The sequence below is a fragment of the Echinops telfairi genome, unplaced genomic scaffold, assembly GCF_000313985.2.
Source record: "Echinops telfairi isolate 266 unplaced genomic scaffold, ASM31398v2 ScPeMD7_7400;HRSCAF=8409, whole genome shotgun sequence".
NCBI classification, from domain to species: Eukaryota; Metazoa; Chordata; class Mammalia; order Afrosoricida; family Tenrecidae; genus Echinops; species Echinops telfairi.
Window position 1 is genome coordinate 23,187,661 of NW_022111300.1, and position 16,818 is coordinate 23,204,478.

The window sequence follows — 16,818 nt, forward strand, 5'->3', positions numbered from 1 at the left end:
GTACTAAAGTGCTGGACACAGATGACGTATGTACAGATTGTGATGAGTTGTATGAGCCCCTAATAAAATGATTATTTTAAAAATAATAATAATAAGAGTTTTGAACTTGTGAGGGGTTCCCCCACAGAACCTAATTTCATATAATACGTGATCAGTAAATACTTATTTTTTTACTGATGCACAGACTTAAATAATGCAATGAAATCTTTCATTCACAAAATGTTAAAGATTTACTAATTGCATTTCTTCTCACTGCCTCTCCTCATGGTCCCAGGAGCTTGTTTGGAATCTGTGTAGGGGTATGAGGTTCTTTGTGGAATAAATCTTAAGCTTGAAACTAAAAAAAGAAAAAGAAAAAAGCAGGTCATAGAAGGCTACATTAAGATGAGAATCGAGGGGTAGCAATACTGAAAACATGCTCCAAGCGAACACATTGACAAATCAACAGGAGAGTAGCTGAGCAATCGATGGCATTAAAAAAGGAACCAAAGAGAACTTCTAGAACTGGGAGATAGTAGAATCAACACCCAATAGTACATTGGAGATGATGAACGGAACGATGAACCAGAAAGCACGTAAGGTGAGTAACGGAAAATAGACTGAAAAAAGAAGTCAATGGAGCCTCAGGGACGTGTGGGGATTTTAAATAAAAGATCCGATGTTCAGTTGTTCAGTTCATTAGTCGTAGGAGGAGAAGAGAAAGAGTGCAGTGTGGAAAAAAAACCCCAAAAAACTAAATTTGGCAAAACATAAGCCTACAGATTTAAGAAGCTGGCCAAACTCCAAAACGGGATAAACTCAAGTTCACCTGATACTCAAGACACATAATCAAACGTTTGAAAATTAAATGGGCAGAAACATTGAAACTGACTAGAGGGAATCAATGCATTTCTTCCAGGTCTTACAGTCTAGAAGAACATCAACTCAAACGCAGTCAATGTCTCATGGAGAACCATGGAGATGAGAAGGAAGGGGCAACAATGTTTTCCAATGCTGTGAAAGGAAAGCACCATCCCCCACAAGTCTACAATCCAGCCAAAGTCAAGGGTAACGAACACCTTCTCAGAGGTAGAAAACTCAGCCTTTTGTCATTGGCAGGTCTACCCTTCAGGGCTCAAGGAAGATCAACCAGACAAGAAATGTTCATGGAGACTTGGCATTGCCCCCAGGAACCAACAGGGAACGTTCTGTAAGAGACCCCCTTTCCTGTCGTGCATTTCTTAAATCAACTTTGATGATTGAAGCAAATACTATGGCACCATTTGATGTCATGTTAATGTGTGTAACTGCTGAAGACCGAAACTGGGGGAAAAATTAATGCAAACATGAATCAAAGAATAGCAGAAATGACGAGACTCATCTTGAGATCAGATAAAGAAGTCATCAGAGCAAAGGAAATGACCAAGGACAAAGAGGACACTGTGTGATGATGAAAGAATCAAGCTCACCAAGGAGGTATCATCGAACCAAGAGAGTAAGCAAGAGGGTCAGAATTTAAAATGATACCCGATTTTGCGCTTTTCCCTGTGGACAAAAAAAGAAATGCCAACATCTCCCAACAATTGGGGGACAAATGAGGCAGTCTTCTACTTGTTCTGCTGTGGCCTCCTGGCATGAAGGTGGTCGCCCTGTTACAGGACTGACCCATTGTAGAGACTCCAAATACCCAGATGTTTTCCATTCTGTCCTCCAAAGCCTTCCCACCTCTCTCTGCTAGTGGTGATTTCCTAAGCATGTTTTGCTTGTGAAACCTACAAGAGAAAGTTAAAAAATTCTTGTTCTGGTGTTGATGGAGCTATGTGCCCTTGGTCAGGGGAGGTTAATCTTGATCAGAACACAGAGAACAAAATGCCACTATAAGAAACTGAGCACCAGTGGGCTCTTGTGCGTCCTCAGTAAATACTCGAAAATCAAGGCAGGGTCATGAGGGGAAGGTCTAGTGTCCCCGCTGCCCCCTCCGGGTTTTTGATAGGTGTGGTCCTGTGGTGGAATGAGAGCTTCGAATATAGACTCCTGGCCTTGGCTCCAGCCACATGCCATCATACATATGCATAGAGGCCTGAGCAGCTGATGGAAATCGATGTCTGAAGAGCCCACGCTCATCCTTGCCAGCCTCTAGGAACCAACCCGGAGCCAATGCACTCCTGCCCCTTGTTCAGTCCGCCCTCCTAGGGACCGGAAACTTAGCAGTGAACAAAGCAAACCCCAACCCCCAGCTTCAAGGTTTTCACTTCAGTGAACACAATTGAGTGAGTAACGACAGCTATTCCAGCGATGAAGCAGAGGCACACATTGACCTGAATGACTAAATAGCGTTGTGGAAGATGAGGTAGGAAAAGGTGCTATTGGAAACCGAGGAGGAACGAGTGATCGAGGATTCGAGGCAGGAGTTGGCACAGTTTGAAATAAGGTGGTCATGGAAGCCTTTGCTGAGAAGACCTTACTTGACAAAGACCTACAGCAGATAGAGAGGCAAACTGTGTGGTTGATTAACTGAGACCACTTGCCCCAGGAAGGACAGAGGCCCTGAGACAAGATTGTGCTTGGTGAGTTCTAGGAATGGCGGAGATCCACTGTGGCTGAAGGCGTCTGTGTGAGTGGGCGCGCTGTGGGGTGGAGGAGCTATGCAAGACCTTGTGGGCCTTGTTATTGTAAGGTCACTGGCTTTCTCTTTCAGTGACACGTAGGACCTCTAGTATACTCTCTGAGTGACCTGGGGAACCATTAGAGGAGTTGGAGCAGAAAAATACCAGACCTTTTAACAGCGTCATGTGACTTGTGTTAAGAAGTGACTGTAGATCGCTTCTCGGCCTTTTGGCTAATATCACGTGGAATAAGAAGTGTGTGTCGAAGAGCAAGAATGGATGCAAGAACCCTAGCAGGGCACCCTGCGATACTGTAGGCAGAAGTCATGCTGGTGTGGACCAGGGTTATGGTGAGACAACCCTGGATCCTGGGTGGAGTCTGGATACAACATGCAGGAGGCTCTGCTGCATTGAGTGGGGGTGTAAGACAACAGAGTTGAGAATGTCTCTAAGGCTCATGAAACTAGCAGCAAGATGGATGGGGCCAAGAAAAGCAACAGCAGCAAAAGAAGTCGTTTCATAGGGGGCAGGGAGTCGGGGCAGAAGATCCAGCCCTGACACTGGATGTCAGGACGACGAAGAGGATGAATGGGGAAGGGAGGGAGGTCCAAGGACACGATAAAGGTGCATCTCCAAAACCACTGGGAAGGAGTAGACAGAAAGATGAGAGAAACCCAGGTAAGTGTAGCATGCTGGATGCCACACGAAGACAGTGCCTGAAGGAGGAGGGGGTGACCAGCCAAATCCATGTAGGTTGTAGCAACACAAAACGCATCTCAAAAGGTACAGCTTCGAGGGGGAATGGGAGTAAAGACTTCCTTAGACTGGCTTTGAGGAAGAACCAAAAGAAACCAGAGACAAGGAAGAAAGCCAACTCTTAAAAGCACTTTTACTTTAAAGGAGAAAGGTTGGGTGATAGCTGGAAAGTCAGTAGGGGAGAGACCACTTCAGGTCGAATCCACCGTGTTTACGTTGCTAGTAGGAAAGGTCTCATAGGAGGAACAGAGTAGGAGATGCAGAGGGAATTTCAGGACCCAGATGCAGACAGGCGTGGAGGTGGGATGGAAACTCTGGAAGCTCTCTTCTGACTGCTTTCATTAAGTTGGCAAATTAAGTGGTCTTCTTAGCTCACCCAATTAACAAAAGCAAAGCCATGGCTGAGGGGAGATGCGTGGGTAGTGACAGGAGATAGGAGCCGTGTGAGAACGCCTTCTACGAGACGGAATGGAGGATCAGACATTTCAACAGTGCCACTAGGAAGCACTCCCTGGAGACTAGTGAAGAGTCCCAGGCTGGTTCGAGTGGTTACACACCCAGCTGCCACCCAAAGGCTGGAGGCTAAAGCCTACCCAGCTGTACCTTGCAAGGAAGGCCTGGCAATGTATTCTGAAATCTGTGAAGTGCAGTTCTACTCTGCTACCTGTGGGAATCTGAATTGATTCAACAGCCCATTTTGATTTTGAGAGACTACCCAACCCACCCAACCTAACCCAACCACTGCCATCGAGTTAATTCAGCTTCAAAGCACCCAGGATAGGGTTTCTGAGGCTGTGACTCTTGACCAAAAAAGTCAGCCTCATCTTTCTCCCAAGGAACATCTGGTGGATTTGAACTGCTGACCTTATGATTACCAGTCCAATACTTACCCAACAGCACCAAATTTCTAGAGCCAGCAATAACGTCTTTGTGCTTTCCTCCCGGCACTTTGAGCTGCCCTGATGCAGCTCCAGAGCAGGGGAGAAGCAGGTGTAACCTTAGAGGCTCACCAACACCTGCCATGCGCCAGGCCGTCCGCTTCCTCAGCCCGTGTGTGTCTAGTTAGAAACCCCTTTGTTCCCGAGGCAGCTCCCATGATCTCCCATAAGCCACGCTGGATGGCATGAGTGACAGCCTGCCTAAAAGAGCTGCGAGTCCTCTGTGCGTCATGGGGTCTTGGATCAAGTGTCTGCCCGGTCATGTCCCCTTACCAGCCACCACTGCCATACGCTTTCCTTGCATTGTCTCGGCATCTTCTCTGATGTCACTCCCTTGAGGGATGCTCACTGCACATCCAGGTGGATTTCTAACGCACGAGGCCTCTGCCCATTTCTCACTGTGCTTCTTCCATGTGCTTCCAGGTCTGTGGCCCGCGGGTGTTCCGGATGCCGGTGTAAATGAACAGTGTGGCGATATTCTCACCAGCAAACGGTTCATGCTGGACATGCTGTATGCCCATAACAGAAAGCCCACAGATGAGGAGGAGAAGGAGGAGGGCGAAGTGGGGAGGACTGAGCAGGGGCCGGAGGCGGTAGCCAGCCTCGCCAGCAGAATATCCACCCTGCAGGCCCACTCTCAGGCCCAGGACGAGAGCGTCAGGAGGGTGGACGTGGACTGTCTGGACAATCGGGGCAGCGTGAAAGCCTTTGCAGAGAAGTTCAACAGCGGGGACCTGGGGAGAGGAGGGTCCGTCTCTGCCGATGACGAGCCCAATGACAGGGTTCCTGAGAAAACCACAGCGCCACCAAAGACGGAGTCTGACTACATCTGGGACCAGCTCATGGCCAATCCAAGGGAGCTGAGGATCCAAGACATGGATTTCACCGACCTGGGGGAGGAGGATGACATCGATGTCCTGGACGTGGACCTGGGTCACAGGGACACCCCCACCACCCCTGTTGGACAGCGTGCCCCCCCCTCCAGTCCCCGGTAATTTATTGGCTCCTCCTCCAGTGTTCAACGCTCCTCAGGGCTTAGGGTGGCCCCAGGTACCCAGGGGTCAGCCAGCATTCTCCAAGAAGAAGAAGACCATCCGTCTGTTCTGGAACGAAGTCCGGCCCTTTGAGTGGCCGTGTAAAAACAACCGCCGCTGCCGGGAATTCCTGTGGTCGAAACTGGAGCCCATCAAAGTGGACACGTCCAGGCTGGAGCACCTGTTCGAATCTAAATCCAAGGAACTGTCTGTCACCAAGGTACCTACTGCTCCCAGCCCCCATGCTTCCCAACTGGCAGCGTGGCTTCTCTCCATGCGGGTAGGGTAGGGGGGTGGTGGTACGGAAGGGGGACAGAGTGTGTTCAAGACCCTTCCTTGTGGTGTGGTAGCCATTTGGTACAAGTGTTGATGTGTGGTGCTGGCAAGTGGCTTCTGACTCCCAGGGACCCTGTAGGTTGGGGTAGAACTGTTAGATCGGCTTTGCCGGGCTGCCATTTTTAAGGAAGCCAATTGCCAGCTCACAGGTTGGCTCGGATTCCCAGCCTCTCGACATCCAAGTGTTTAATCAGGGTGCAAGCAGGGCTCCTGGGTAAAAAAGTGTATGACTATAAAAATCGGACCTTTAGCATAGCGGTCCCTTGGGCTTCATGCAGGGATCCCTGGTGTTGCAGTGAGTTGCCCAGGGCTGGTAACCATCAGGTCAGTCGCTCAAAGCCACCAGTGGCTCTTAGGGGGCAAGATGAGGCTCTCCGCTCCCGCAATGAGTTCCAGCCTCAGAAACCCACAGGGCAGTTCTACTCTGCCTTACAGGTTGCCATGAGTCAGAATCAACTCATTGGCGGTGCGTTTGGTGGGGGTCTTTTGGTTGTGTGCTGCATGCTATGCGTAAACTAGCTAAGAAAATGAACGAACAGAAAAGCAAACCCGCGCCATCCAGTAGGCTCTGAATCACGGCGAGGTCACGTGTTACAACGCAGAACCGTTCCAGGGGGTTTTCTCTGCTGAAATCTGTACAAAAGCCGATGGCCAGAGAGAGCGCTTCCTTCCATAGCGCTGCTGGGTGAGTGTGAATTGCTAGCTCTCGGGCGTAGGCGAAGCCAAACTTCAGCATCACCCGGGGATCCTAGGGGACGCCACATAGCTAGTGTGGAGCCCAGCCAAAAAACAACACGAGGCCCAAGTAGCCTCCAAAGAACCTGTGGAAAAGATCAAAAGGTGGACCAAGGGAGGTCAACCTCGGTCTCAAAGTGGGTGTGCAGGTTAGCAGGGAGTGGGGAGCTGCCGACTCACCAAACCCGCGGATGTGATCCAGGGGGTGCGTTTAGTTCATCTGACCTTTGTTGATTCTGCTTGCTAGCAGTAGTTTGCATGTTGGCAGTAAGCACAGGATGGTTTCGCAAAGGCACTGGCCCAAGTGACACGCCGTTTCATTGAATCACCCCTCGGCTGAGTCAGCACGCTGCAACCAGAGCCATGTTATCAAGTTAGTATTCCGTAACCATGATGCACTTTGCAGCCAGAATCCTTCTTTCTTGTAAACGCGGGAGAAGCCTGTGGGTACCGTTGCTGTGATGTTACCTGTCACAGAGGTGCCAGACTAGGTTTTTTACCCACGGGGTTGGGGGCGGGGACCACTGTCAGGGATCATGGCCCGTGGTAAAGGGCGGCGGTGGTGAAGAAACGGGCAGCGAGGGGATCATCGCAGAGTTTCACACTCTCGATTTGGTGCTGCTGCTGCTAGTGGACGTCAGGTCCGTTCTGACTCACGGCGCTGACCTTACAGAAGGAACATAGCCCAATCCTGCCCCATCTCCAGGATGGGGGTGGGGGGGGCGCTTGGAGCCCATGGTTGTGACTGATGGGTCAGTCCGCCTCTTGAAGGGTTTCCCTCATTTCACGGACCCTCCGCCACACCTGGTGGTCTTCCCCAGCCATCTATCTTCTCCGAGGACCTATGCTGAGCGAGCAAGCCGAAGGCTGAGGATCATCCGTCCAGTGGCCTCCTGATGCTCATGGGAGCATCTTCTAAGAACTGACTGAAGAAAAATGTTCTAGTTCTGGGCATACATTTAAAACCGATTTCAGAGCATCCTCCCAGGACCTAAGGTCTGAGAAAACACTTTGTAATTTAGAGTCGATTTGCAAGAGCTCATTACCATGAATTATTCCAAACTCCTTGTGGTGCTTCATTTATCAGCTCTTTGGGTGCATACATAATGAATGGCCCGAGGCAGTTGTATCAGATGCCAGCCTATGGGCAGCATCCAGGGGCCGAGTGTGCCCTGGGGTGTGCCGGCCAAAGGGCAGCACCGGGATTTTCCATTGGAGACACGACCCGGGGCTGGGAAGTGACAGCTCATTTGTCCATTTCTGCCCAACTCCGTGAGGACATGTGACTCTCCGTCGTTTCCAGCCTCGGGAAGCCTCTCATGCCAGAATTCACTGCTCTCCCCTGTTTCTAGATCCCAGTGGCTGGGATCCAATAAAGAGAGCTGGGCCTGAGCAGCCCTGCTGCCCAGTTGAAAGACCTGTCCTCTGTCCTCTATGGGACGTGGCACCCTGGAAAGGGATGGTGGGCCCTGGCTCTCAGGGACTCTGTCCCGATTTATCCAGCCCTCCACACACTCTCTCCCAATTCTCCTTACAATCCTGCCTGGCATGTGGAAGGCGACGGGCTGGGATTAAGACAGGGAAGTACCAGTGGCTACCCAGCAAGATCTGAGCTCAGTAACAGTACAGGTTAGCCCACTGATCTAACTAGCCCGTCTCCTGCACCCTCCTCACCCCAGCCTGTGCTCAGAGGCTTCGGTGCCCAATGGATCAGCTTCCCCTGGTCGCTCATGATCTTGGAGGGCTCAGGGGGCAGGCCTGAGAGTTAAGAGAGGGAAGGCTCTTCTAACAACGATTTAAATCTCCTTGAAAAGACACAGAAGAGATGGTCTGATTACTTTTTCCCTTCGTTTTGGCCCTTCTGTGGCTGGTTTGGTTGGTGATAAAAAGTCTTGCTACAGCTGGAAGTGCCGGTCTTGATTTTGAAGCAAGTGGGAGGGGGTCTTTTAAAATGCTTTATCACTTCACAGCCGGCAAGCAGATAGTTCCAGGAACTAGAGCCATGTCCTTTCCTTAGCAAAGAAATGTGTGGCTTCTTAGATGACACTTTTGCTGGAGAAATACTGACATGCTGTGCTCAGTGCCAGCGTGCTGCGTCTCTGCCACTAGCCAGAGATGTGACGATCACAATGGGGGCTAGGGTGGCAGGGTAACGTGACCCCAGGGAAAGATGTCAGGGAAGAAATCCCCTGGGCCTAGAGGAGACACCATCAGGGCACTTGATAGCTCACTCTCTTGGGCTCTTTAGGGACTCAGACAGCTCAGGGAAAGTGGCCACCTAATCGTTATGCCTCCTCAGGGGTTAGCACAGCTGACAGCCAGACCAAGACAGGCTGGAGCAACCCAACAGGCAGTAAGCTGCTCCTTAGGGTTTCCAAGGCTAGAAATCTGTAAGAGCAGGCAGCATCTTTAGGAGCAACTTGGGGGTGGAGGGGGTTTGAACTGCTGACCTCATGTGTCACTCTCTGTGTCCCACCAGGGCTCCTTATTAACCTGGTAGAACCCAAAGCCCACTGCCATCAAGTCGATTCCAACTCAAAATGACCCCATAGGGCAGAGCAGACCTGTTCCATGGGGTTTCCAAGACTGTAACTCTTTACTCGAGCAGGCAGCCTCATCTTCAGGCTTGTGGGCTTGAACCACTGACCTTGTGGTTAGCAGCCCAGTGCTTAACCCAGTACTCTACCAGGGCTCCCTTGTTAGCATGACAGATCGGCTAAATCAACACTGGAAATCTGTTTTGATAGTCACCCGTTGCTATCGAAGACTCCACAGGCAAAGGTGGAAAATTGATACTTCCACATGTTCACCCCCTCCCCCCACCCCTATATTTAACAATAAAACCAATCCTCTCTGGCAAGCTCTTCAAAACTTTACCCCTAACCAAAGGTATGTTTCCGCTTTCACTGAGACTCGGGGCTTCTGTCTGTCTGACATCATGCTTTTCCGTGTATTTTGCCATCGCTCTAGCCACACGGTGTCTTAGGAAAATTCCACAGTTGTCACGTCTTTGTGGCATCTGCAGCGTTGCCTCACTGTATTGTCAGCCTCTCAACAGACAGGTTTGAAAATATCCCCGTGGCGTCACTCTCTCTGGCAGTTGGCAGGGAGTGCAGACGAATGACTTGCCATTTCTAGAAGCTGGGTCAGAGCCAGGCCCAGGGTCTCGGACAGGCATGCGGAGAAGCAGGCGCCAGGAGCAGGCCGCCCTTCACGGAGTGCTCTCAGGCCTGGGTGTTCCCAGCAGGAGTGGCGCTCGCCAACGTAGCTGAGCCTAGTCCAGCTTCTGTGTCCAGCCTTAGCACCTGGCCGAGTACCGGGGTCTGCACATGGCACACCCACTTTCTAAACATAGTACCTTGGTTTCTAGTAAACATCTAGAGCATTTAGTTCCTCGTTCACAACTCAGAATGGTGCACCTCTGTGGAGGCTTGAGAACAGCCTTATTTACCCACCCAGACTGCCGTGTGCCCCCACAAACTCTGATCAACCCTCTCCCCACACACAGCTGGCCCTTATTCTTCTCATCCCCTCTTCACCCCCCACCCCATCTGGAAGTTTCTATCTTCCTGTGATGGTTACAGTGTTCGGTCCGCACCACAGGTCCTGGCCCCATGCCTATGTGGGCAGATGGGGCAGGGCTTCTGCATTACGTCCCTGCAGTTGTCTGGTGTCCGCTGCAGCAAGCCACCTCTTCGGGACTCAATTGCACTCAACCCCAGACCCTGCTCCTTTAACTGCTGAGCATGGAAGGGTCACTTCTCAGTAACTGAAGGCTTAGCCGTGAGTCCTTGGGTGAGCCTGGCATCTGTTGGGCATGCCGGGACTCCTTTGAACACCCGTAAACACGTCTTCCATTATCTGTAGCCATGGGGACCTGATTCCACCCTATTCATACATGTGGCAAGGCCAGTCCTTGCTGCGTTTTGAGCTAGGAGAACCGCCCACTGTTTTTCCTTGATAGAGAATGTTCTCTTCGGAGAACGCTGACAAAGTGCCATGCTTCTGTTCTGGGGTTATAGTTCCTGTTTGTGACATAACTTCCTACCCACCTCTCAAAAACCCCTCTCTCAAAAGCCTTTTAATCTTTTTGAAAGTGTGGACCACGGACTCCCCAAGGAGAGCATTTTGATGCATTCAGGATGCCTGGAATCCATCCCAGTCCAAGTAAACCAGAGTCCCAGAGGCTGGACCCCAGGAGGCATTGAACGTGTTCTTGGAGTTTGATACCCTTGTACACTTGAAGTCGTGGACTACTGGTCCCAATCAGAAGACACCACTAGATTGATCACAACTGTTTCTTCATCAGAAATGTGATTGAGCTGCTCCCAGCTCATGCTCGTTTTGCCATGGCCAGATCCTCTTTGGATTGAGCCTGGAGAGGGAATCTGGCCTGTGGAAATCGCCAGTCTGTTCTCTGTGAACGCAGACACCAAGAGCTTTGGGGCCCTTCCTTTGTAAGGAGATCTTCCAGCCATGCCAGATTCCTAGGGCTGCCTCCCATCCTGCATTTCCACGTGCTTGGGTGTCTTCAAAGATTCTAATGGGTATCCATGAGCTATTTTCAGTCACGTATTGCACTCCATGCAAACCATGGAGTTGTCAAGAGTGGCCAGTCCCTGGAGAAGGACATTGTGCTTGGTAGAGGCGCAGCACAAAGAGAGGACACCCCTCAACCAGATGGACCGACACCATGGCTGTCACAATGGGCTCAAGGATAGGAACACTTGTGAGGATGGCGAATGGCCAGGCAGTGTTTTGTTCTGTTGTGCACAGGGTCCGTGTGGTGGGAACTAACTGGGTGACACCCAACCACAACCACAGGAGAATCACCTGTGCCCTTGAGGGAGTGTGCTGCAGGCTACATCCATGGTCCAGCATTCTCTTTGACCTGGAGTTGCCACTCTGCAGGCGGTAATACAGAGCCGAGCCATTGTGCTGCTTTGTGTTGGCCTTTGAACAGTTCAGCAGCCCTGGTAGCATTGTAGGTTAAGTGTTGGGCTGCTAACTGCAAGGTTGAAGGTTCAAATCCATCAGCCCCTTCTCAAGAGAGAGATAAGGTTCTTTCATAAAGACTTAGTAAGTCTTGGACACTTTATGCAGGAGCACTATGAATTGGAATCTGCTCAATGGCAGTGGGATTGGTTTTTGTAATAGCAATTTCTAATGCCATTGAGTCTGGTGCTGCTACTAACCATGTGACCTGAAACAAGTCACTTAGCCCTTCTGAGCCTCTTTCTCCCTCTCAAGGAAAATAAATAAGAAAGCAGGCCTGGTTTGGTGAGCCTGACTTCCTGGGGCTATTGAGTGGAGCCAGAGATATGGACTCACCATTCATGTGTAACCTCCACATGTGACTTTCCCGGGATCTCCATGTAAGATGAGTTGGCATGGACTCGATGGCAGTGAGTTGGATTTGTTTGAGAAGCTTGAGGATTTCAATAAACCATGGAAAGGTGCCCTTTGCACCTCTCCCTAACAAACTGCTGGATCCCCACCCTTCTCTCTTGCAACGCTGAACTAAATGTCACCAGGTACGGTCCCTCTTCCTCAGCAGTCAGCTGCCCATCAGCACCATTCAGAAGCATGTGGGTGGCTTTTCTGAAATACCAAGTCTTGGAGCAGTGTTCTGTCCAAGCACCTGACTAGTATGCACCTCTACAGTGACTGTTAGTCACTGTCCCTTGCATTGAGGTCTGCTCTTGTCATACCAACACCATGCCTGGGTGGACTTATATCTCTGCACTTTCTTGTGTCTAACTGAACCTTAATATCCGACTTAGCCAGTTGGGAAAATATTCTTCTTGCCCAGCGTGGCTTGCTGCCCCAACAAAATGTGGCTGAATATGCAAGGCTCTGCCTCTGGGGGCTGACTGGTTCTAGAAGTAGGGCCCTGACCCAGACAGCTTCTCACTGGGTGAATCCATTCTATAGAGAGCCCCTCCACCCTGCCCCTAGTTCCTGGCAGTCACAAAGCACTAGTTACGTCTGTTACCTCCTCTGTCCTCCCCCAGAAATCTGTCACTCTGTTGGCCTTGGGTGATATTTTGAGGCCTCCACCAACCCCTTGCCCCTCTTTGGACAACTTGGGGACAGGGGGTGGAATGGCCTTGGTGTCTGTCCTGCAGAGCTGAGCCGTGCCTCAGCAGACTCTGTTGCTACAGAGGACAGTCTTCCTCTCTTGATCCATCTTGGCTGCCCACAACCCCGAACCCCCTCCCGACAGTGTTCTGGCCCAAGTCCGAAACGAAAATAGCCTGCATAACCCTCTCTGGTATCCTCGGCTGACACTTTTCTCCAGATACCACATTTCTCCCTGTGGGAAAGGCATGCATGGCGCTGCTCCCTCAGAGCTGGGGCTCTGAAGCAAGTGCTCAGCTACACGTTGCGCGCTGCTCCCTGCTTCTGCTCCAGAAGCGTGCCCCTGCTGAGGCTTTCCTCAGCTCCGACACAGAGCCCAGCTGCTTCCTGAAAGAAGCCAGTTCCTCTCTGCCCTCAAACCCATGTGAGCAGACCGGGGAGAGGAGCACGTTAAGAGACCCCTTTTCCCCCGACACGGTGACCCTTCCTTTCCTCTGCCGACTCCTCTCAGAGGAAGTGGTTTGTTTTGACCTCCATACTCCCTGACGCTGGCTTCCGGTTCCTCCCCAGCCCCTCTTTCCTGACTGTTCTCGGAACATGCTCAGGAAGAGGGCAGAGGTTTGGCTAGTTGAACTTTTATCAAAGAGCTCAGACAGAAATCCATATTTCTTCTTGCCCCAGAACCGACCGTGGGGGTCCGAGGGCGCCCTGGACCCTCACAGGCATGCATTTTGTTGTAGTTCTTCCTGCCCATGACCTCACCCACTTGGATGGCTGGACATACAGCAGGCACTCGGGACATCCCTGTGTACGGGGATGAGGCATGTATGGAAGAGAGGTAATACATGCATGAGAACATACAGCCAGCCCCACAGACACCCTGGGAGAACCGGGTTTGTTTCTCAGGCATGTCTGCTTCTGCTCAGGGTTGTGCCTTAGCTCATCAAGGAACCCCCAGGCAGAAGGGTGGCACCAGTCTGCAAGGGAGGAGACTCAAGGAGGGCATACTGAGGCTGGCCTGACCCCTGGCTGTTCCCATACAAGCTTGTCCCCAACTTTCTCCTGACCTGTCCTCTCCCTGTGGAGGCAGGTCTCCAGTCCAGTCTGATATGAGGCTAATGAACCCTCTAGATTGGTTTGTTTTACTTAAGGTTCTCTTTTTTGGAGCCCTGGTGGCATAGTGGTTACGTGTTGGGCTGCTAACTGCAAGGTCCACAGTTCAAAACCACCAGCCCCTCCTAGCGAGAAAAAAATGGGGCTTTCTACTCCTGTAAAGAGTTATAGTCTCAAAACCTCACAGGGGCAGCTCTACCCTGCCTTCCAGGGTCGCTGTGAGTCGGCATGGACTCGGTGGCAGTGAGTTTTGTTTTGTTTGGGGGTGGAGGCAGGGTACTAGAAAATGTCCTTCCATGCTGGGTACCTGACTTTGGTATCTGTGCTACAGTGCTTTGGACGGGAGTTTTTCTGTCCTCCCATTCTAGTAGTGACTTGGGTCCCAGTGCTATGCCTTTCAATGACAGCAGCTTTGGACTATGTTTTGGTAGTTGACTGGGTAGATCATGTTTTAGAATAAAACCACCCGAACCAAACCCAGTGCCATCCCAGCTATTCTGACTCACAAATCGGTAAATCATTCTGGGGGCAGATAGCCCCGTCTTTCTCCCGCGGAGAAGCTGGTGGCTTTGAACAGCCAACCTTGCAATTAGCCGCTCAACCAACCCACAGTGCTACTGAGGTTCCTTATAATTTAGGATACAGTTGCTCCATTTGTTTTGGTTGTTTGTTTGGTTGGTTGGTTTTACACAGGTATTCCTTCCTATTAACTTTGGAATATTTTCATCTTCTTTCCAAAAGAGAAATCTTGTTGGCATTTTAACAAGAATTTCTTTAAAACTGTCTATTGGGTGCAAGGAAATGAGGTTGAGACTTGCATATTGGGACTTCCCATCCAGGAGCCATGGGTGCACAGGGCCCTGGCCCAGGGGACAGGGCCCTGGCCCAGGGGACAGGCTGCAATCTGCAGGTGCATCTCACCAAGGTGCCGTCTCCTCAGAGCAACGGTGGTCTTCCCATTTTCACAAAGATGCCAGCTGGGCCTGTGGAGACATCTTTCTCAACTCCTAGAGTTGTGTCTGAGGAGTCGGGGACTAGTGCTCCCTGGTGAATTCATGCCTCGGAGAAGGGCTTCTCGCCTCGGGTCTGGCTGTGAGCCGCTACTCTTCCAGTGCTTGTATTTCCACACTGCCCTCCACACGTGTCTCATGCTCACGAGGTGTCGGCTTCTGTAGCCTCATGGCCACATTCTAGGGAGATGGCCAATATTTGGGGTCTATGGGGGCCCGGTTGGGGGGTGGGCATAGCCACGGATCTGTTCTTTATGGTTATTATTATTGTTATTCCAGCAGCTTTATTGGCATATAGTTCACATCTACAAGTCAATAGTTTGAACACATCACGGAAAGTTGTACAGCTCTCACCACCTTCAGTGTTAGAACATTCTCTTCACCCCAGCCTCCCCTGCTGGACCCCCGAGGACCTATTAATCCAGTTAGTATCTCTATAGACTGGCTCATTCGGGATTTCAAAATGTTCTTTGTTAACGAAGTCACGTGGCCAGCTGTATGCACCTACAGAGGGCTCGGAGGTGATCCCTAGCAGCCTGAGGCTGAATCAGGGCTCTGCCGGTGAACAGGGAAAAGGGGGTCGTCCTGGATAGGTACCCTGCGGTGCCAGAGTAGGCATCCGGGCACACCAGTGCGCTTCTTCAGCGTCTGTGGTTGGCATTTGTGCCAGACCTTTTCTTGTTACTTTTAGTGCCCCTCACATAGGACTTTTAATCCGGTTTTAAAGGTAAGTGGAGAATTTTTCCAGAGCCACTGACTCAGTTTATTTGATTACGTGTGTGAGGACAGGCTTGCCCTACAGGGTGAGCTGACATCCAGCCACCTGTCCCTGGGGAACCTCTCTTCATAGCTGATACCCAGAACCTTCAAGAACTGCCCCTCCTGCCCCCAAACCGCTAGGACACATTCCATTATTTTCTCCATGGGGCATGAGGGGGGCGCCAGTCTACCCATTCCCAATGCATATTTAAAGATCAACCCTCGAATGTTAGTTGTTATGTCTGAAGGGCACCGTGGAACTTGCTGGCTCTGTGTGATGGCGCTGGAGCTGCGGCCCGTCTTTCCTTGCTGAGCCCAGGACGGCACAGTGTCGCATGGACTGACGATTCCAGACAGCTCAGCTCCAGGCCCTGCCAGGTTCTCCACATCAGAGCGGAGGGCGTGACCATGGTCATCGGCAGCCCATTGCTCAGCCCAAGACCCTCAGCTCGCTCACATACCCTCCTCCCCCACGGAGCTCCAGCCAAACCTTCAGCCTCATCCCTGGGAGCTCTCTCCCACCTACACAGTCATTTCTTACCTCCTTACCGCCCTTCCCGGCCCCAGGCTTGATTCTAGACATTCTTTAGGGCCTAGCTCAGGTGTCAGAGCACTGACCCCTTCCGTCTCCAGAGCTACCCCATCACTGAGACCACACCACATGGTGACCATCTCTAGGACTGTGTTCCCTCAAGAGAGCTGTTGAGCGGTGTCCATCCTGGTCACCCGAGACCAGGCACAGGCCAAATGGCCAGGCCTCAGACAAGACCTGGGCGCACACAGGGAGCTTGCTGAGCTAGGCCTCTGCCCCTTCCCCTTCCCCTTCCCAGGCCCTTAGTGCCTGAGCTGGGGGGAAGCAGGGAGGCCTGTGGTCACAGCGCTGGCCTGCATAAGTGTGGGCTCAGCACAGCACATTGCATGTCTGTGGAGCTGCAGCCGAACATTAGCCCTGGGCTGCCTGTGAGGTGAGCGAGGGCCTGGGTGGACCCAGGCAGGCCAGGAAGCCAAATGCAGAGGCTTGATGAGGGTACCAAGATGCCCCCTTCGCTGCCCTCCCTCCTCAGCCCTTCCCTCCAGCACATGCACTGTTGGCCTCCTCAGCTGTCCCCCACCCAGCAGCCAGCTGCACGGATGTCTGCGTGTGGACGGGGGAGGTGCGCTGTTATGTGGGGCGCAAGATGGTTATGTGGTGACAGGAAGCACATCGGTGGTGTCCCTGGGGACCTGAAGGGACTGGCAGACCAGGGCAGGTGTCTCTGGGGATACCAGCTTCCCCGGCTGGTCCTGTCTTCACCATGAGTGCATTGACCGTCTCGGTGCCCAGGCACATTGCCACCCCGCGTGGCTAACCTCGATGGGACTCTGAACAGCTGGGCTTTTGTGCCCATTGTCTCAATGGGTTGGGGAAAGGGTGGGAGGTGCTTTTTTTTCCCTTTTGCCTTTACAAAAATATCACTCCCCCCGCCCCCCC

The 16,818-nt window shown here is 51.6% G+C and overlaps 1 protein-coding gene across 1 annotated transcript in view; it reads left to right on the forward strand.

Annotated features, from left to right (window-relative positions):
* FHOD3 (formin homology 2 domain containing 3) overlaps positions 1–16,818 on the forward strand; it is a 521,276-nt gene that overhangs the window by 452,200 nt on the left and 52,258 nt on the right. The window contains 2 exon segments of the mRNA XM_004703087.3: positions 4,703–5,222; positions 5,224–5,533. Coding sequence (XP_004703144.3) covers positions 4,703–5,222; positions 5,224–5,533 — 830 coding nt within the window.